General features: G+C 38.8%; 1 protein-coding gene across 1 annotated transcript; it reads left to right on the top strand.

The window, feature by feature from the left end:
- Positions 1–112: 112 nt before the first annotated feature.
- Positions 113–19,790, top strand: LOC134751724 (dr1-associated corepressor homolog). Its single transcript, XM_063687169.1, has 5 exons — positions 113–284; positions 378–450; positions 9,873–10,015; positions 10,901–10,977; positions 12,146–19,790. Exons 1-5 carry the CDS (start codon positions 243–245, stop codon positions 12,747–12,749), a joined length of 939 nt encoding a protein of 312 aa, XP_063543239.1. The 5' UTR covers positions 113–242; the 3' UTR covers positions 12,750–19,790.
- The last annotated feature ends 2,121 nt before the right edge of the window (positions 19,791–21,911 follow it).

Here is a 21,911-nt window from a genome sequence, read left to right on the forward strand (position 1 = left end):
AGCTTCCGAAATCATAAGGTTAAATCAGAAACTCTTAATTCCACACCGATATAAAAATAATGTAGCTACTACAAAAAATAATTAAAAAAAAAAATATGGCGAAACTGTCATTTTCGTATATAAATGAACTGCGAAACGTCTCCCTTTTATAACCTCAAAAATGCGCGAGATGCATCAAACTCCAATGGTGAAGTGAGCTTTTTCTAATCATTAATTAGTGCTAAAGTGAACGGATTACCACAATGCCATCGAAAAAGAGAAAATACAACGCCCGGTTTCCCGCCGTAAGTTGTTATGCGTCGTACAACGACGTTATTTGTGTGAAATGGGTGTTGTTTTTCGATTGATTGTACTATCGAGATATTGTTTATTTGTAGGGGCGAATTAAGAAGATAATGCAGACGGACGAGGAGGTCGGAAAAGTGGCCCAGGCCGTGCCAATCATAATTTATATCCTTTTCAATAGACGAGCTTAATCAGATGGGTAATTTTGTATTTTGTTATTCTATTTTGTTTGTTGTTTGGTATTAATAGACAAAGGTTCTGGAGCTTTTGTTTAAGCTGGGGGATGGTTAGTGAGCAGTTGAACTTAACTGCGTTTAATTATGAACTCTAATGAACGGTCCAGCAGGGGGATCTTTAACAACAGTCAACATTTTTATTGCTATTAGTAATAGTCATAATGATACTAAACAAGTTAACCCTAATATGCACTTTATTTATACAATTTTATAGTCTACTTTCGCCGTACGATTTTATTTTTATTAAGACATTATTACAATTTTTGCTTACTATTATGAGATGTATTGTGTCAATATTGTAACTCTGTACTTGTTAATGTATAAATGATTTTATTTATTAATATGCACAGCATCACAACAATACATACACTTATCTTTACACTTACCCTTTGCTCAATGCAATATTGGGTCAGTAAAAACCAGCCAAGTGAGAGTCGAAGTTCTATTGACAACGACTTTCTTTCTTTCTTCTATTGACAATAACCTCCTAAAGCTCACGGTCCTACCTGTAGGACTTATTAAGTTCAAAGAAATTTAAATCGTTCTTAATAGGAACAGTATTGCATTTGTTGCAGTTGTATTATATTATTGTCATTTATTTAAATAAATAAATTGAATTAAATTTGTTTTGTTCCATTCAAACAAACAAAATCGACTTTTTTCTTACAGTGGACATTAAAATTTCACTGACTGGATTTTTTCCTTGCATGGCTGGCTCCTAAGAAGGAGGATAAAATAACATGACCTCATTGAGTCAATAATGAGTTTTGACAGAGGACTATGATAAAAAAATCTGTACATAAAAAACCGGCCAAGTGCTAGTCGGACTCGCGCATGAAGGGTTCCGTACCATTATGCAAAAAAATCACGTTTGTTGTATGGGAGCCCCACTTAAATATTTATTTTATTCTGTTCTTAGTATTTGTTGTTTTAGCGGCAACAGAAATATCATCTGTGAAAATTTCAACTGTCAAGCTATTACGCTTCATGAGATACAGCCTGGTGACAGACGGACAGACAGACAGACAGCGGAGTCTTAGTAATAGGGTCCCGTTTTTACCCTTTGGGTACGGAACCCTAAAAACAGCTTTAAAAGATATTATTTTCTGAATGTATACATCAAATTTACACGCATTACATTTTATTTTGTAACTCATATCTTCATGATAGAATAGAATAGAATAGTTTATTTCACAAACAGATTTACAAAACATAGTTACCAGGGGCCCCCGCACTAGGTTGCACCTGTATCGCGGGGAACCAGTTACATTTGTACAACAGAATTTCGTTTCGTATGCAAGTCATACTTTATCATATAACATAAATTTAAAATTTAAATGTAATACTTAAAACTAAAAACTTAAATATACTAGGGTTAGGTGACACTGTATAATAGCTTCTGTCTCTGTGTAATTCAGTGATTGAAGTAATATGATGGCTGATCTTATCACGCAGAATGGAAATAGTGAACATATTCTCATTAAAATAATATTTAATTGCAATATTTCATGGTCAAAACAGTAATTTACTTATTTTTTCATACTTTGAATATAATTATCTGATGAGGGCTGGGATGTTTTTACAATCATGGGATGTTTCATTTCAAGCACTTTAGAGACATACAATTTAGATTCTCTTTTCTGATATTTGTATTGGTTTGATCAAGTAATCCTATAAAGAGATTTAAATTTGATTGATCCTAATTAAAATTTGATGAGAATGGACACTACAAAGCACGGACACGCTATATATCAAAAATCACTTGCGTTTCTATGTGCGAAAGGCACGTCTGTACACGCGTCATGCGTCATAGTGTGAGTAAGGGTCGGTTGCACCAAACCGTCTTGTCACCGTTTTACCTTTCGCAAAATTTTATTGTATGTAAAGTACCTACGGCTTCTCTACGGAAAGCTTCTAGAAGGAAAAACTTCTCTACGACTTCGTTAATCAGTCTGTTAATGGAGCAACTGGCTCTAAGTTCGCATTCGAAACGGGGCGGGGCGGTACGTGGCCGTTCTGTATGATAATACTGTTACTTATTCTGTGCTACAAAGCCTGGTCCATTCTGGTCGATAACATTAAAAAAAAAACCGACCAAGTGGGAGTCGGACTCGCGCACGAAGGGTTCCTTACCTTTACGAAAAACGGCAAAAAAAATCACGTTTGTTGTATGGAAGCCCCAGGTAAATATTTATTTTATTCTGTTTTTAGTATTTGTTGTTATAGCGGCCACAGAAATACATCATCTGTGAAAATTTCAACTGTCTAGCTATCACGGTTCATGAGATACAGCCTGTTGACGTGACGGACGGACGGACGGTTCCTGTGTTGTTTTGACGGTAGTCAACTAGTCACATTAAACCAATAGATTGGTAGGATAGGTTCGTTAGATTGCTTCATTTGCCCGAAGGGCAAACTGTCCAGAATCCAGAATATGAGCCACGCTTCCGTAGACTCAGGGAATGAGACAATGATTTTCACAATTCACAATATGCCTAGGAATTTCATGACCTGTCTGATTTTACGATCGGCCGTCGACACATACATTACCTCTAGTACAGATATTCTTCAATAATATTTTAAATAAGTACGTATAGCTACATTGAAATGTGACTCAGCTCAAGCAGACTCCAGTAGGCATATTCACACTCTAAACATCTCAAGTCGATTTGATCAACATGTAATACGAACTCTACCACGTAGGTGACGTAGATAATAATACAGAGTTCTCACTTTGACGTCACGAATTATGTTTCCATTCGATCCTTCCTTACACATGTCACATTCTTTTTCTAAGGCGATTATCACACTGGATGCGATTCGCACGCGCACGTCGCTCCGATGTGCGGGCGGAATGTCGCTAAGCGCATAGCGTTGTCTTACTCAAACATTGGAGGGAAGTGCGAATATCATCCAGTGTGATAACCGCCAATCTTACACAATTACTTTACTTACTACTCGGAACAGTCGCGAACCGATTGAGCGACAAACCTTAGGCGGGTTTTAGTGTCACGCGGACCGTCCGCGGGAATCGCGGCGCTAAGCCGCGTAATCTGGAGCGGGCATTAGAGAAAGTTTAGACAACAATCTCAAAATAAGTGCGAAAATGAGAAGCAGAATAATTTCTTACTTTTCTTACTTTCATTAAATAATTGATTAAGTATGTTAATACATAAATAAAGTTAGACCAAGCTAAGTTGGCAGCGATTTTGTTAGCATAGACTCTAACAAAATCGCTGCCAACTTAGTTCATGCAAGTGTTATTTTACACGTCAAACTCCAATGAAATTATGACGTTTAAAATAACACTTGCACAGTATCTATGCTATCAAAATCGCTGCCAACTTAGCTTGGTCTAGCTCTAAATCAATATCTCGTTTATTTACCAATTAAGTGATTTTTACCATAAAAAAATTGCATAAAACCTCCGTAATCCGTCAACTGTCGGTTTTTTGCCCGTCCGATTTAGCGAGGTTCTACTATTTACTGTATAGCGTTTTCGGACCGCCTTATTGGTGCGCATGTGTCGTGTCAAGCTCATATCAGTATCAAATCAAGCTAACATTCTTAGAATTCGAATAGGCCTCATGTTAACGCTCACCCTCTCATCTCTCTGATAACGCAACGATCTTGTATCTCTTTGTTTGAGTTTATTTTTGATATCTACCAGATTATCTTTACTATATTAAATTTAAGCTTCGAGATAATTTTATGTTTACGCGCTGAATGATAGTTATAGTATTTCATTTAGTTTTCCGTCGCTGTAATTTATCGTGAAAAATTGGGGTACATATGCGGCTTAAGAGCCCTTATTCCCTGGAGCGTTCATCGATTTCACGAAATAACACTCAATAGATGGCGTTGACGCGCGGTACGCGAGCGCCGGCAACTATAACGCGTTTTGAACGCAGAGAAGACTAATCTTGATCTTTGTCGATTTCAACAGCAAGTAACATTATTTTTATTGTTATAGCCACTCTTTTATTTTATTTTATATGCATGGTAGTAGTAATTTCAGTTTATTATGTTAAGAACATATACATACTTGTACCCAGAGATGACCAGGGTGCCTAGCCAAGATGCCAACCGTTTAGTTAATTATAGTTTACATTAAAACCAAATCTGCAGCTGGCCTCTGAAATGGGTAATAGAAACGCGATCCGTATGTCTTTCATTTTCCAAATGACCAGAGTGCCTAGCCAAGATGACAACCGTTTATGCTCCGTAGCAAATGAAACGTAACTGTCTTTGCCGCACTAATATTGAAGAGTGATAGAGAGAGATTACGCTATTGTTCGCTTCGGAACGAACGACTGGAATCTTGGCTAGGCACTCGGGTTTAGTACCTACAGTTTACGTTAAAACCACTTAAAACCAAATCTGTAGCTGGCCACTGAAATGGGTAATAGAAACGCGTTCCGCATGTGTTTTGCTTTCCAGATAATCAGAGTACTTAGCCAAGATGCCAGTCGTTCGTTCCGTAGCGAACGATAGGGTAATTTCTCTCTATCCCTTTTCCATATTAGTGCGACAGAGACGGTTGCGATTCGTTCGCTACGGAGCGTAAACGGTTGGCATCTTGGCTAGGCACCCTGGTCATCTGCAAAACGAAACACATACGGAACGCGTTTCTATTACCCATTACAGTGGCCAGCTATAGATTTGGTTTTAACGTAAACTATAATAGGTACCTAAACCTGGGTGCCTAGCCAAGATGCCAGTCGTTCGTTCCGCAGCGAACGATAGGGTAATCTCTCTCTATCACTCTTCCATATTAGTGCGACAGAGACGGTTGCGTTTCGTTCGCTACGGAGCGTAAACAGTTGGCATCTTGGCTAGGCACCCTGGTCATCTGCAAAGCGAAACACATACAGAACGCGTTTCTATTACCCATTACAGTGGCCAGCTATAGATTTGGTTTTAATGTAAACTATAGGTACCTTAACCTGGGTGCCTAGCCAAGATGCCAGTCGTTCGTTCCGCAGCGAACGATAGGGTAATCGCTCTCTATCACTCTTGCATATTAGAGCGACAGAGACGGTTGCGTTTCGTTCGCTACGGAGCATAAACAGTTGGCATCTTGGCTAGGCACCCTGGTCATCTGCAAAGCGAAACACATACGGAACGCGTTTCTACTACCCATTCAGAGGCCAGCTACAGATTTGGTTTTAATGTAGACTATAGGTACCTAAACGGTTGGCATTTTGGCTAGGCACCCTGGTCATCTGGAAAGCGAAAGACATAAGGAACGCGTTTCTACTACCCATTTTAGAGGCCAGCTACAGATTTGGTTTTAATGTAAATTATATTATAGATACCTACACGGTTGGCATCTTGGCTAGGCACCTTGGTCATCTGGAAAGGGAAAGACATACGGAACCCGTTTCTACTACCCATCCAGAGGCCAGCTACAGATTAGGTTTTAATGTAAACTATAGGTACCTAAACGGTTGGCATCTTGGCTAGGCACCTTGGTCATCTGGAAAGGGAAAGACATACGGTACCCGTTTCTACTACCCATCCAGAGGCCAGCTACAGATTTGGTTTTAATGTAAACTATAGGTACCTAAACGGTTGGCATCTTGGCTAGGCACCCTGGTCATCTAGAAAGCGAAAGATACAAGGAACGCGTTTCTACGACCCATTTTAGAGGCCAGCTACAGATTTGGTTTTAATGTAAATTATATTCTAGGTACCTAAACGGTTGGCATCTTGGCTAGGCACCTTGGTCATCTGGAAAGGGAAAGACATACGGAACCCGTTTCTACTACCCATTCAGAGGCCAGCTACAGATTTGGTTTTAATGTAAACTATAGGTACCTAAACGGTTGGCATCTTGGCTAGGCACCCTGGTCATCTAGAAAGAGAAAGATACAAGGAACGCGTTTCTACGACCCATTTTAGAGGCCAGCTACAGATTTGGTTTTAATGTAAACTATATTCTAGGTACCTAAACGGTTGGCATCTTGGCTAGGCACCTTGGTCATCTGGAAACACATACGGAACCCGTTTCTACTATTCAGAGGCCAGCTACAGATTTGGTTTTAATGTAAACTATAGGTACCTAAACGGTTGGCATCTTGGCTAGGCACCTTAAACAGACCCGATCACCTAGGCGAAAAAATTTAATATTTGTGCTATAAAATGTACCTATGATTACATTGATCACCTAAGGATCAAGATTTTCTAATCGCAGTATACACCACTTCTCGGAACTAGCTCGTTGATTACGAACGAAACAAACGCCTGACGATCGAGCACAGTTCCGTCCCCTAAGCGCGCCCGGCAGAGACTGAGCGCGCAGTGTCGGTGCAGCGTGATTTATACGTCTTTTAAAAATATTTAAATTTACGGTAAAATAGGTCCTATAGTTATGATTATTTTTTTATGGGTTCACATAAAGTTAGAGTTTGCTATAATATTATTTTGAGGGCAAAATATAAGTACAATTTGCGATAAAAAAATATAATGTGACCCTGTTTTCACCGAAAAAATGAAGAAAACTCGGAAGGTATTTTATCAATTTTTTTAAATGAATCTTTGATTTTCAATCATTTTAGCCCCTCGTCCAAGATATGGTGAATTGAATTGTAATCATTCATGTACCAAATGATTCTTGTTTACTGCAAAATTGGCAACCGAAACGACACCTTTCACTGCAAATTTTGAAAAATATTCCCAGGAAAACTCATTTATTTTAGGTTTAAAAAGAAAAAATGCAAACTTTAATTGTTTCAGCCGCTAGTTTAGGAAATGATTATTTAAGAACGTTAACAGTTTTTGAATAAATACTAATAGTTACGTCGTAATGTTGAATGAAAAAGGAAGCATTTTGCAAAATACGCTCGTTTGTAGGAATAAGGCCTCTTAAGTGAAACGAACTATAAAGAAACATAGCCCGCAATCTCTCTGCTTAGCCTTAAGGTTTACTAGTAGAGAATGCCTTATGGCATTAAGTCCGCCTTTTGTACTGTAAGGTTTTTTCTTTTGTGCAATAAAGATTAAATAAATAAATAGTATGGCTCTCGCCTATCCGAGTCCTAGCGATAAAGAGGCAAATAGACAAACGGAGTGGTTCTCGGTTATAAAACTTAGCACAGGTGTACACTCGACCCAGTGACCCAAGCAGGTGTGTAAACAAAACGCCATATTACTATCACTTCGTCAATTTCTCTTAGGATTGTCGATGAAAACGTATTATACTTTTACAACTACCTATTTATTTTGACAGTCGTCTGATTCGGGCTTGGGCTTACTTATATTATTACGTCTTGATTTTAATGATAATTTCATCGCTGCCATCTGGGTGTGACGTCAGTCATCGCATAAGACGAGCAAAGCGAAGCGCAAACCTCACTCAAGGCGCAAACCCTTCATAACTTGTATAACTTTTATATTTTCTTACAAACCAGTCTGCGTTTACAACAATTATCCTCAATGAATAATGCTAATATAATTCCTAATAACTACATCCAAAGTGATGAAAATAAACACGAGCATCCTAAATTCAAAATCCGCAGTTTCCGAATCATTATGTCAAATTACAATGCCTATTGCCTATCAAGTATCAATCGTACATGAATATTCATGTCCGCGATTGCCCTAACTGGCGTATGGTGGCAAAGCTATGATGAAAACGCGTGCTGACTTTTAATGATGATAGGTATCTTGTTAAAGTTAAAGTGCGACTGGGCTTGTCATGTCTGCCGCATGCCGAATGACTTGTGAGTTGTGAGCCAAGATAACCACGGAGTGGGTGCCCCGTGGGTCAAACCGGGGATACGGCATACCTCGTCGGCGATGGCGGGATTACTTGCACTCCTTTTTTAGAGACTGGCCAGATGTAGCTCAAAACCGGGACGAATGGAAGAAGAGGGGGAGGCCTTTGCCAGCAGTGGGACGCAATAGGCTCGCAATAATAAATAATAATAATAATAACCCCGCGGGGGCAGCTTGTGGCGAGCTGACGGTGAGTGGCGACATCGCGGACCCCTATTCCAGAGGGCCCTTTCATCTGGCCCTCGCCTCTGTGCCAGGGACCGGACAACCCTTTCCGCGATAAAACCCTTTCAATGGGAGACACTTAAACAAGGCTAACACATTGAAAGACTTTCCCTTTTGAACTGCAAGCCCATTCATACCCTTACCTTTGACTAACCCTTACCGAAAAGCTAACCAAAAATAAGGCTAGCTCTTAATAAGGGTTACCCTTATCTTTAAGCGCTTTTTATAAAGGTTTCCCTTTGCATGAAAGAGACAGGATTAGTATATATCTACGGTAGTGTATGAAAAGGAAAGAAAATACGTGCCTAGTCAAAGAACGCCGCCGTCGCCGCCGACGATCGCTCGGATTCGAAGTAATGTTTGCTTTATGAACAAGGTAGACGACTTAAATTAGCACGCTTATATGCTAAAAGGGAAACCCTTTATAAGACTAACCCTTATAAGCAATATGCAAGGTGTTGGTGAGCGGATGATAAGGGTTTTTTAAGGGTATTTGGGCTACCGATTACTCAAATGTGGTAGCTTTATATAAGGGTTTTTAAAAGCAAAACAAAGGGTTTCGTCTGGCAAAGGGTATGGTGAGTTAAGCCTTATGCAATACCCTTATAAAACCCCGATAAGGGATAGCGGGCCGGTCCCTGCTCTGTGCTTGCCTTGACTGGCCGGCCAGAGTGGAGTCGCAAGAGCGGGACCTATGCTCCAGGTTGGAAGTGCAAAATTCTACTATAGCTATACAACCTAAAATAAATAGTTAATTTAAGCTATCGTTTTGTTTCGCCCTCTCTTGAAGGCGGACTTATGCCAATGGCACTCTCCTGCAGCTATTTTTATCATGGCACTTCCGACATCCGATATCGGAAAGGCGCTTCCGATAAATTCAGTCATGTCGGATCCCCCGTCCGGACCGATAATATTTGTTTGTGTGCGTATGTGTACTTGTGTAGGCATAATGCTTGTTGTAGTGTGCGTGACCGCTGAAGACGGCGCCCGCGTCCTGACTAAACGGATGTAGAATCCTACATCCGATATCGGAACGGACAATATGAAAACGCTCTTAGGCTGGTATCCACGCGCTTCATTAACGTCTTTCGTGGTCTAAGGGTTATATAAAACACTCGGAAGCTTGACGCCACGTTAGACGCTCGCCAATGAGGCTGTACCCTTAGGTTTGAAAAAGACGAATGTATTTATAGTTTTGAATGATTCACGGTTAGTTTCAACACAGACTTGTATCAACCGGGAAATGGACCGTGGACCGTTCCGAACCGAATGTGATTTAAACATAAAACAACAAATCAAATTACAAAATATTACGCAAAGATCCTTAACTCAGATTCCTCTCAACACCTCGGACACTGGAGCTGTTCGTGGAATCCCTCCTCAGCAAAGCCCTCCAAGTGACGACCGCCAGAAACGCCAAGACCCTCAGCCCTTCACACGTGAAACAGTGTATATTAGCTGAATCTCGCTTCGACTTCCTTAAAGACTTGGTGAGTGTTCTTTATTTTAACATTTAGCCATTCAAAACTTGAACTGTGGTAGAATCCCTCAGCAAAGAAAGCCCTACAAGTGAGGACCGCGAGGAACGCGCAGACCCTCACCGTTCAAACTTCAAGCAGTGTGTCTTGGCTGAATCTCGCTTCGACTTCCTCAAGGATTTGGTAAGTGTTCTTTAATCTTTTATCAAAACTAGAACTATGTTCGTGTGATCACTCCTTGGCTCCCCTTTTATGATAACGAGGAACGTGGGAACCCTTAGCCCTGAACACGTGAAACAGTTTGGATTTACTCAAGAAAGCACCTTACCAGATGAGTCCGTGAGTGGGAGAATACAGTAGACCCGCTTAAGACGATTCTGAAGGGACCTAGCAAAAAAAGCGTCTTAAACGGCAAATAAAAATAGTATTATTTCATGTAATCAGTTTATATAGAATGGAAGACACAACAAAAATTATAAATCAACATTAGGCGGTCAAGCAGATGTCATCGCATTCTCACGCCGATAAGGACCTGACAAAAGATATTAGCCAAAACAATAAACCTAAGATAGGTAATAAACACATTAATTTAAATGTTGGGTATCGGCGTATTGCATAACAATACGACGGTTATGTCAATGACACAAACGTGCAGATGGTGCGGAACAGTAAACTTTAAGAAAACAGCCAACACTTGTTCCGGGCGAGTGTGGGGTGTGTAGTAAAAAGAGCAGTCTTCACCTCTGGGGGTAAAAACTGTGTGGTCGTTTGAGCGGCGGACGTAGGTAATCGTAACCTGAAACTTTAAGAAAACGAGAAGATATGACGTAAAGCTTGCATTTGCTTTAAAATAAATGATTGTATAAAATTGACATGATTGTAACTTTTTTGTTTAAGGTCGCAAACATACCAGATGTATCGGCGGCAGAGGAGAAAGAAATGATGAGCGCTGAGGATTCCCCAAATTCATCTAGGTAGCTTATTTTACTTTATTTTTCTTCTGGGTTTAATCCCGTCCAATGTGTTGGTAATTGGTCATAACTGGTCTGATTTAGGATGTTTTTTTCTTATTTATTTTCTATATTTAATTCACAAGTATTACTGGCGGATTTGTGTAACATTGTCGCCATTATTTTATTTTTATATCTTACCAGATGCTAATATGGAACTTGAACTTTATGAGGTTTTACACGACTGCCCAAAAAAAGGAGTGTATTGTTTTCAGGGTTCATGTTTGTATGTGAGTTTCTTTATTCCACCATAACTTCTAAATGCCTTAACCGATTTAGATGTATGATATATCATTAGAATCCTTACGTCATCCCGGGTGACATAGGCTGTATGACGTCAAAATAAAATCAACATGGCGGACGTAAAACACAATAACGCGCGACATTTGGAATTTTTTTTTTGCAATTTTATCGAATGGGGTATCAAAATGAAGAGCTTTGAGAGACGATTAAAATTCCGCAGTCGTGTTTTTAATTAATTTATATTATATGACTTATCTACGAATGCGGTTGTACTTATTTGCATTAATTTCCGCTCTTATTCCATCGCACACTATAAACGCAACACAAACACACATAGACTGCTTAAATCATAACCTTTCGAATTCTGACGCAGTGGGATAAAAAGTAGGGATGCCTACTAACTGCAATTCGCACCTAATTGTATAACGTCAGGTGACAACCGAAACACACTAATTGTAATAAAATAATTAAACAAAAATCAACCTTGTTTTGTTGTTTGTACTGTTCAGTATCGCTCTGAACTGGTGGTAGTAATTAGTGAGTTTTGGATGTCACCTGACGATGTTTAGGCGGGTCCACACGGGGCAAATCCCCCGCAAAGTGGCTCGGTCTGCTGCAGCCGCGTGAGCATTTTTGCACTCACTTCTTTTCTCACCGAGGTAGAGATGAAAGGAGACGTGCGGGAATCGACCAATAGCATCAATTGTAATCCAGCGAAGCAGAGAAGAGAACCAATGCTATCGACTGATTCCCGCACGTCTCCTCTATTCTCCTCCTCAGTGGAAAGGCAACGGCACGTGTACACTGGCCGAGTTACTTCACAAAGCGGCTTGCTTTGTGTGGACTTGCCTATTCAGATTAAAATATTGTAATCAAAAATTTCCTTCAGATTTTCAGACTCAGCTCCCCGCCGACTAGCCAGAGAAGACTCCAATAGCTCTAGCAGCAGTGAAGTCCGACCCCGGACCCAAAGAGAAATGCCTCGCAGCATCTCCTTAGACCCCGAAATACATAAGCACAGGCACGAACCCACCGCCACCATAGTCTCCACAGACACAGTCATGGATTTATCTAAAAAGTCCACAGAACCAAAGGTTCGTGCAAACTTTTATCAAGAAACGCTACCTGATGATGTACAGCAAACTAGTGTCATAACCCCCAATCCAACTTACGCGCAACCGTCAACCTCAAATTTCGTCCCAAAAGTCGACGTGCCAAAGCCAACGAAATTCTACGTAGATATACCAGTACAGAACAACAATACGCCTGTAACACCAATATTAAACATAGACTTTTCTAAAAGCTTAGCCGCCCCTGAGATAAAAGTTTTAAGCCCCGCTTTAGAGAAACCGAGATTACAAAGGCAGCATTCGAAACAACATAAGGAAGGAAGGAAGGAGGTTAAGGAAGTTAAGAAATTTAAACCGCCCATACCCCATATTGACATTGATTTGACGGGCAATCTACAGATCGATGAAGACTACGATACCTGAATACGTTTGTAAGTTTTGTTTTTGTATTTGTAAGTGATGTTTGTTATGCAATGAGGTTTTTTAAACGAAACGTTTTATTGAGGCGTTTTTGTAAATAAAAAGTTACCGCAACACTTACTGCTTTCAAAACACAATTATTATGGCGGGAGAATACAATCACGGGCTAATTTAGTTCTTCTTCTTCTTCTTTCTCCTCGCCACTTCCCGTTACGCGAGGTCGGCTTTCTTAATCTTGAGGCGCCACTTGCTCCGCTGATAAGCGTCGTCGGGAGTTAGGCCGAGCTCCTTCATGACTCTCTAAACATTCGTCATCCAGGTAGTCACCGGCCTACCTCTCTCTCTTTCGTGCGCAGCCGTGGAAAGGCACTTTTTCACGAAATGGTTTTCGGATCTACGCATTACATGGCCGTACCATGGCCATGAGCGTGACTCGGTTAGTTTGTCAGTAATGGGCGCTACTTTAAAATTACCCCTTATGTAATTATTACGCACTTTGTCCCTGAGAGTAACTCCATCCGACCACCACAGCATCCGCATTTCAGTTGTATGAAGTTTTTGTTGGTGGATTTTCTTCATAGCCCATGCTTCGCTGCCGTAGAGTTAAACCGGTCTCACGGCTGTTCTGTAGACCTTGCCTTTCGTTCTTATAGGCATTTTAGGATCGCAAAGAACTCCCGTTAAAGTACGCCATTTATTCCAGCCAGTGGACATCCTGTGTGCTATTTCGGCGTTTAGTTGTTCAATATTTAAATTATAAAATGTCCAATAAAAAAACCTAAAGTCCGTGACACTTGTCAATATCAATACAGTAGAATCCGCTTATAATAATATCGAAGGGAAGTGACAAACACGTCATACTAAGCGGATATCATATAGGTAAAGCATAGTTGATTAACTTCTTATTTTTGTTAATTTTTCCAAATTAATCTCAAAACGCCACGCACACCAAATTTGTTTTATCCTATATTTCATCTATGCCTGGTAACGAAATAAATTTTTGTATTTTGTATTTGTAAATAGGATTTATAGGTTTACTTACTATGAAGCAACTTGTCATTATAAGCGAAGTCATCTTATCCGACTTAGTCACAAATAATTTTATATGAAAACCAAACTTCGCACAGTAATTACGTCATAGTAAGCGGTTGATCAGTTTAAGCGGAGTCATTATAAACGGATTCCACTGTACGTTTATACCGTTAAAATAGAAGACTCCCATGAGATTCTGATATATGGGTCGTTTTCAAGCAAAGGTACCACATTGTCGCTTGCCATAAGGACGCTGTGACAGGTTATCTCATCGCGCTGCTGTCGTGGCTCGTGGCGCATGAAGGACCTCCAAGCGGATCAAAACACGTGAATGACCGTTTATAAATATTAATTGTATTTTGAACTTTATTAATAAGGTATTAAAGATTATGGGTATTTATTTTGCTGCCTTATGCCTGTAAAAAACCTCATTGGCGAACAGGTAGACATAATTATGTTATACTGTGTTGTTTACCATTCTGTGTGGTATGTTTTAGTCGCTACATCGATATTAAACCGTTCTGATTTTCTCAATCTTGTCGCCTAGTCAATAAGATTGATAATTGAGGTTGAAAATTAAAAACAATATTGACAGTCACGCACGCGTTTTGACATTACTGACGTGTTATTGATATTGAGTTTTCAACTAGTCATGTCATGATAGATTTTAAATTCGGCTGTTTCCTTTTTTTGAAGCGCGATGTAAAAAAAATCCATTTAGAACTTAGCGCCATCTATCGTTACCAGAGTTTACTCTAACTTTTCTACTTCTACACTAGATGTCACTAGTGGTCTCCAAATTTATGACGTCGCTACACAAGCGAATTTGAAAAGGGAAACAGTTGATTTTAGTCCTTGACTCGCGCAGATAACTGAGATCTAATAACTAGTGAACTGTAACGACATTTTTCTGAAGATAACTGTTTATTTGTAAAAAAAAATCCTTTCACTAATTATTTAAATTTGCGCGAAACAAGATTTTAGGTAATTAGGGTAACTATAAAAATTTGACATTAAATCTGACTTACGCAAGTAAGTCGGTCGTAGAAAAATATGAAATTATAGATAGAGTTAGACCAAGACAAGTCTGCAACGATTTTGATAGCACATGCAGTGCAAGTGTTATTTTAAACGTCAAACTTCTATGAAATTATGACGTATAAATAACAGTTGCACTGCGTATGCTATCAAAATCGCCGCACTTTTCTTGGTCTAACTCTAAGGTTTTTCTAGTTCGCGTGGCTACAAAATGACTCGATAATTGTTTTGTTATATGAAGTCTAACATTAAATTAAGATGAGCGAGTTTTTTTTTTTTTTTTTTTGTAAAGACGATCAAAGAGTAAAAACGTTTACTAGCAACACTGGTTTAATTTTATAAATTATTTGACGCTACCGACGTTTGTCGATAAAGATTGTATTGAAGGTTTTTATTTTCTGATCCCTTTATAAGTTTCTATGGTTTTATTATTTTAAACCAAAGTTTCGTGTCTTCTATTACAAATAAGTGTCAGATGCTTTTGGCGCGTTGCTTCATTCGCTACTATCGATGACTGTACGGTCCGAGGCTTGTTCGATCGAGTAGCAGGCCGTTCGCCGTACATCCGTTAAGGACGCAGCTATGAAAGCGAGAAAGAGATAAGCTGACCGGATCACCGGACCAAGGTCGCGATCCGGTACGCCCGTCTGTTAGTGCTTTAAAGAGCTCCACTTACGATGCAACTAAATTACATGCGATTTTAGAGAATTGCCAGCTAAAGCTAGTTCAATCGGTCGATCAAATGCCGCAATTTAACGCAACCTAACTATCGGCGACGTCTGTAGAGGCCTTACGAGGTTATCACACTGATGTGAATTCGCACATCGCTCCAGTTTATGAGTGTGATAGCGCTATGCGTGTGTATAGCGATGTCCTGCTCGCGCACCGGAGCGACTTGCGAATTCGCATCCAATGTGAGTTACGAGTGCGTTCTGTAGGTTTGTCGCCATCATGAATGAAGCTTTTCAATCTTTTTTTACAATCATTTCTAAACAGTAATTTGTTAAAACTTAAAGAAATATTATTTTTACTAAAAAGGACTTAATCGCGTACTTGTATTTAATTAATTTTAATTTTCCTTCAGGATGTTTTGGACGTTGGTACAGTCGAGTCGCCATCAGATATATCGGAGCGGCCGACAGTGACCACAGACAACGTATAGTCCCGCTACCCCCTTTGCCACGCATACGGTAGCTTTACTCGATAAATTTTCGAATTTCGAATCACGCCCACCAATCCTACTTCAGTCGGCGGACCACATGTCTTTGAACGGACCAATCACGGCACGGGACTCTCACCTCGTTCCCCGCACCCCTGTATTTTAGGCAGCATCGGTTTCATGAAATAACTGCTCTATACGAGTTCTTTAGAAATAGGTGTTCTGTGTCAGTGGCGTAGCGTGAACTAATCTAGTCGTGGGCGAAAACCACATCTGCGAGGCCCTTTTCAATGTGTTTTCCCAAGGTAATAAAAAGGTTGGCTTTGCGAGGCCCCCCTAAGTGCGAGGCCGTGAGCAAAGGCCCCATTCGCCCACGTCTATAGCTACGCCACGGGCTTTGTTCAGATATTTGTAAACACCCTAAAGACCTACTGTCACTACAAAACCATTCAACTCTGGAGGGAAAAACCAGGTTTGAACCATTCCAAAGCGCTTATCAAGGCCTTCAGCAAAAAAGGCGTCTTCGAGCGCCTTGGCGCTGCCTAGGAACCAACTGCGCAAATTGGTTAGGGTGCTTACCGGGCACTGCGGCCTAAATAAGCACATGCACACTATGGGGAAACGTGACATGGGGCGGTGCAGACTCTGTATGGAGGCAGAGGAGACGCCCCTACACATCCTCACAGAGTGCCCCTGCCTAATGCGCACTCGTGACTTGATCCTGGGTGGACATATATTGCGCCCGGAGGAGTTAGTCTCTCGAAACCAAAAAGATCCTGCAGCTGTTTGAAGTTGCAGGTTTGGATCGAGAGTTGTAGTAGGTGGGGATCACAATAGATCAAAGATGGTCGCAGTGATACATAGGCTCTGGAGCCTTACATAGCCCCTAGAAAAAGAAGAAGAACACCTCGGCCGCTCCGGTATATCTGGTGGCGACTTTAACTTCATGCCCGTGATCTCGGTATTAAGTCCCTTTTAGTTTTTAATGTGTTAAAATTGCGAAATTAACACTAAATGCAACGGGTCACTATGTATGTAAATGTCCATAGTTAGGTGACCCTTTTTTAATGATTTTAATGTATAATTTAATATGGATGGTATTATGTACCTATATTATGATTGTGACATGTGAGCCTTTAATTTTTTTTCTGTTCAGCTTTTTTCATAGTTGTTGTTTTTTGTAAACTTCGAATTGTATTGTTTTTATATGTAGGAAGTAAATTATGTGTATGAAACGAGTAAACAATACTTTTAATATTTTTTTACTTTGCTGAATGTCAATTAAATTGAGATTTATTTATGAAAAAGATGTATGTGCTTTGTAGTTCGTAAAAAAATTAGACCTTAATGCAGTTTTAAAATCAGTTTCGACCTTAGCGTTGCCTGTTTCTTATGCATATGTTTTTCTACAGTTGGGCATTTACTAAACAATTTCCATGACATAATTATATTCCTGTTCCGATCGCACTCGCGTTAATCGCCGACGGGACAGCAATATAATTACGCGTGCGATAGAGAACGAAACATGCGGTTCAATGTACGAAATTATTCGTGTTTAACATCCTTACTTTGATGATGGCCAAGTGGAGAAATATATCAGAACACATGCTGATTTCTATGGCAACTAAGGCGAGTTCATTGACTTATATATATAGACGGGCGTTACGGGCACTAAGAATGGTGCTAGTCATTGACGTATATCTAAAGGACGGGCTTTACGGGCAATAAGAATGGGGCCAGTACCGCGCGGTGTGCCACCGGTCCAACGCGCGCGATTGGCCGCAACTAGTTCCGTTAGACTGCACGATTGGCTCGAATTCGTAAGGCACACCGCTGAACTAGCACCATTGATATATCTAAGGGACGGGCCTTACGCGCACTAAGAATCTTCAACCAATCGCGTTGTGACGTTAGACTGCACGATTGGCTCGAATTCGTGTGCGTGACACCGCTGTACCTACTGGCCCCATTTTTATTGCCCGTAAGGCCCTTTAGGCTTTAGGCCGTTAGCCGTTAGGTCTTTATAAATTATTAAGTATCTAGAGACTGTTTCTGAACAAAACATAATTTCGTCAATTTCGACTTGATTTATAAAATCATTGATATCTCGAAATCCATAGAGACAATGTGGTACCTTTAGCCTGAGAACGTCACAAATATAAGTCAATGGGCGAGTTGCAATATATTTGACCACTGGTCGTCACTATCTGTTTGATGCTGACTGCACATGTAATACCTAAAGCAGAAGAGGGTTAAAAATTACGCTGAATTATGTATATAATAACAAAGATAGATATAACTCCGTAATAGATGGATACAGTCTAAGGGAAAAACGTGCCTCGAAAATCACGAAAATTTGATTCTCGATCAGATGGCGCCACTAGTTTTGGCCTACTCTCGTATAGAGGGCGTTGACGGTTTCGTTTGTTATTTATAATTTTAACGCATATCCGTTGAAGAACATGGCTCAAAATCATATAAAAATAGTTAATGCAAATAAAAATATCATTTATCCATATTTAAATACATTTGAACGTATTTTTATAAATCATCATTTTTAGTTTTAAAGTATGTCGATAGATGGCAGTGAATTTACAGTGGTTACAAAATTTACTATGACAGTACCGCTCTATTTTATTATATCCTCTTTGATAATAATTATAGTATTGTATACTATTTTTGTACCTAAATACATAGACATATATATTACTTCGTAAAGACCGGCCTTACTAGCACTACGAATGGGGCCGATATATTGGAGTCAAAATCGCATTTAGTTACACCAGCGTGCCGAGTCGTGTGGCGAATTGCGCAGTGGAAAGGCGTCGGTGTTCGGTCGGAAATGTATGCATACGCTTATACTTTGTTTACACCAATGGTGGCGCCTTTCCACTGCGCAATTCGCCACACGACTGAGCGCGCTGGTGTAACTAAATGCTATTTTGACTCCAATGTATCGGCCCCATTCGTAGTGCTAGTAAGGCCGGTCTTTACGAAGTAATATATATGTCTATACCTAAATATCTGTTTTATGTCACTGTACAGAATGATCACTCAAGAAATAAGTCTTATTGAAGTTACTTTGATGTTAATCGTATTTGTGTTAGTATAGTCAGAGACCTGTAAATTATAAAGACTGCAGTTTTGTTTCCCTTCCAAAATTTACTAAATCCTCGGCAGAACAAAATTGAACTATTTTATTTTAAACTATAATGGACCCAACACTAAAAGCGCAATAAATTATTGACGATTTTGTAAAAAAACTGCATGTAGAAAAAACCAAAAATGTGTTTTGTGAATTTAAATGCCTTAAACGCACTCTTTATTACTTCCTTGTCTTTGATATAAGTAAGTGACGGATTTTCCGAGTCAGTTATCAATCATCTATGGATATTTAGGGTAAACTACCCTATTTTGGACAACTCGCCAGTGGTTGGCATTTTTACCCTATTTTAAGGCATCGGTGGTAACTTTCCTACAAAAATAGGTGCCAATGCCTGGAAGTGCCAATTATTGGGTAGTAGTCACCTATATATATGTTTGTATTTTTATGCGTTTAGAGAGAATACATCGGTAGTGGTGTTTCCTTAGGGAGCCAGTTACCAGTGACACTGATGAGTTATTTAATTTATAACCGTTTTGTTAAGGATTTTAAGTTGTTTTTTCCATAACCGATGTAAGTAAGACTGTGAGACTCAAAAGCAATAATGTGTAAATGTATATGTATAGTAAAATGTTAGAATTATGTGTACAACGCTGCATTGTATGTTTTTATGTTGTAAGTTATGATAGAAATACAGTTTGGTGATACGTAATTATTATTGCGTTTTTTTTTTCTACGACGAATGGAACAAGAAGACTGATATCTATACAAAAAATCGCGTTCCACCATTGTCGTCAGGTGACAATTAACCAACACTTAGTAATGAAATTACTACTAGCAAGTTCAGAGCCATAGCCTCTTGTATGGTATTCGATAAAATCCCGTATACGGTATACGGGAAAAAATAACGCCGTGTGAACCTACCCTAGTGTGTTAGGAAAAAATAAAAAAATATATAAAAATATTTCGCTTTATTGATGTTAAATTATTGTTACTTAACAATAACAACTTATGGAATAACTTAGTACAATACGAAATTTAGAATTTTTCAAAATGAAATTACAAAATACAAATCTAAATTTTTTTTATGAGGGTAGTTTGACAGATTTTAGGACATTATTGGCAAGATCTGTCATTTACGAGGGGTTACAGAAAATCCAAAGCGTAATATTTATTTAACAACAGACGATTTCAATAAAATATGATTTGAGATTCTATTAAGCATCAATACATAAAAGCCATATTTGTGTTAAAAGTAAAAGTTTTCTATGATTTTAGATCTTGTCTGAAAACGCTTAGATATATATATAAAACCAGTCTGTATGTTGTTCCCTAACTCTTAAAAGCTACAACTATATCCTAAATAAAAAAATCCCGTAGTCGAAGTGATGATGTGATGTGAGATGGCAAACAAAAAATTATAGGCGCATAAAAAAAGCGAAAAATATTTAAATTGTGTTTGACACTGCAGCAACAGTGCAACAACAACACTTTTTTAACGAAATTAAATGTGACGGATTAAGCTAGGTTCACACGACGTTAATTTTTCCCGAATATCGTATACGGTATTTGTAGGGACGGCTACACGGCTTTCCCGCATAGACGCCGTGTGAACGATTTTGAACGTTGCCATACAAATTTTGCTGTCACTACGGTATTCGACAAAATCCCGTAAACGGTATACGGGAAAAATTAACGCCGTGTGAACCTAGCCAGTCCGTTGATGGCGTTGAACCTGCGGTTCGGATAAATATCCGTCGTTGGCGTCGAAAACATTAATAGAGGTGACCAACATTGGCATGTTTAGTCGTTTACAGTTTTATAAAAACTAGATTGCCGTTGAATTGCACACACAATGTTCCAAATTTCAAGACTATAGTATATTTGATATTTTCTATTGCCTATATTACTTCAGTTTGCCAACATACATCACACCTTAAATAATAAATTAGGGCATTGCTTTAATACTGATATTACAGTTACTAATATTATGGTAAATGATGGCGACATATTTACAACATTGTGGCATGAAATATAATTTAGTAAAATGTTATATACACCCGCATTTTTCTATGCAACATACAACTAAGTCAACTAACTAACTATTATATAATACAACCAACCATTATTTATATAATTATTTTCAAATCTATAATGTAGCTTAAATTATACAATATATTTTATTTATGGTTAAAATTATTATGCAAATAAAAATGCATTTTGTTGTATACTTTATGTATTATGTGCAAAAACACGATCTTTCAAATTAGATTAAAAGCACCTTTAATAATATTACGTTAAGGCACATAATTGAGCTTTTCACATGTTTTTCACTCGAATATCTTTGACAAGGTGGACCAGCCGTAATAAAAATATTTATTTATTTAATATTTGTATTTTTTTGTCAAAAAAAAGTTTTATTGAATACTTTAAGCACTTTTCTATACAGTAAACTACTAATTATGAAGACAATTTGAATTGTCTCAATCAGCTTGTATGGTTTTTATTTCCTAAAGCCACCTTCTACAATATTTATTTTAATATCTGCTTCATAATATGTTAAAAAACATTGACAATTCAGTGAAAAACATAAGCCCATATTAAAGGAAGACTTCTGATAATTAAAAAAAATTAAATAGACATACATGCAATATATTACCTAAACTAAAAGAATAGCTACATAAATTACATCAAATTACAGGTGATATAAATTAACTTAGATAATTCTAATTCTAACATAGGTAATAACAAGTACAGATGTAGTGCATAATTGTTTTCCATCGTATTTTCTCGGAAACGTTCGTATTTGTCATGCTACTTCAGTCAAACTCTG

Source organism: Cydia strobilella, chromosome 23 (assembly GCF_947568885.1).
Source record: "Cydia strobilella chromosome 23, ilCydStro3.1, whole genome shotgun sequence".
NCBI lineage: Eukaryota > Metazoa > Arthropoda > Insecta > Lepidoptera > Tortricidae > Cydia > Cydia strobilella.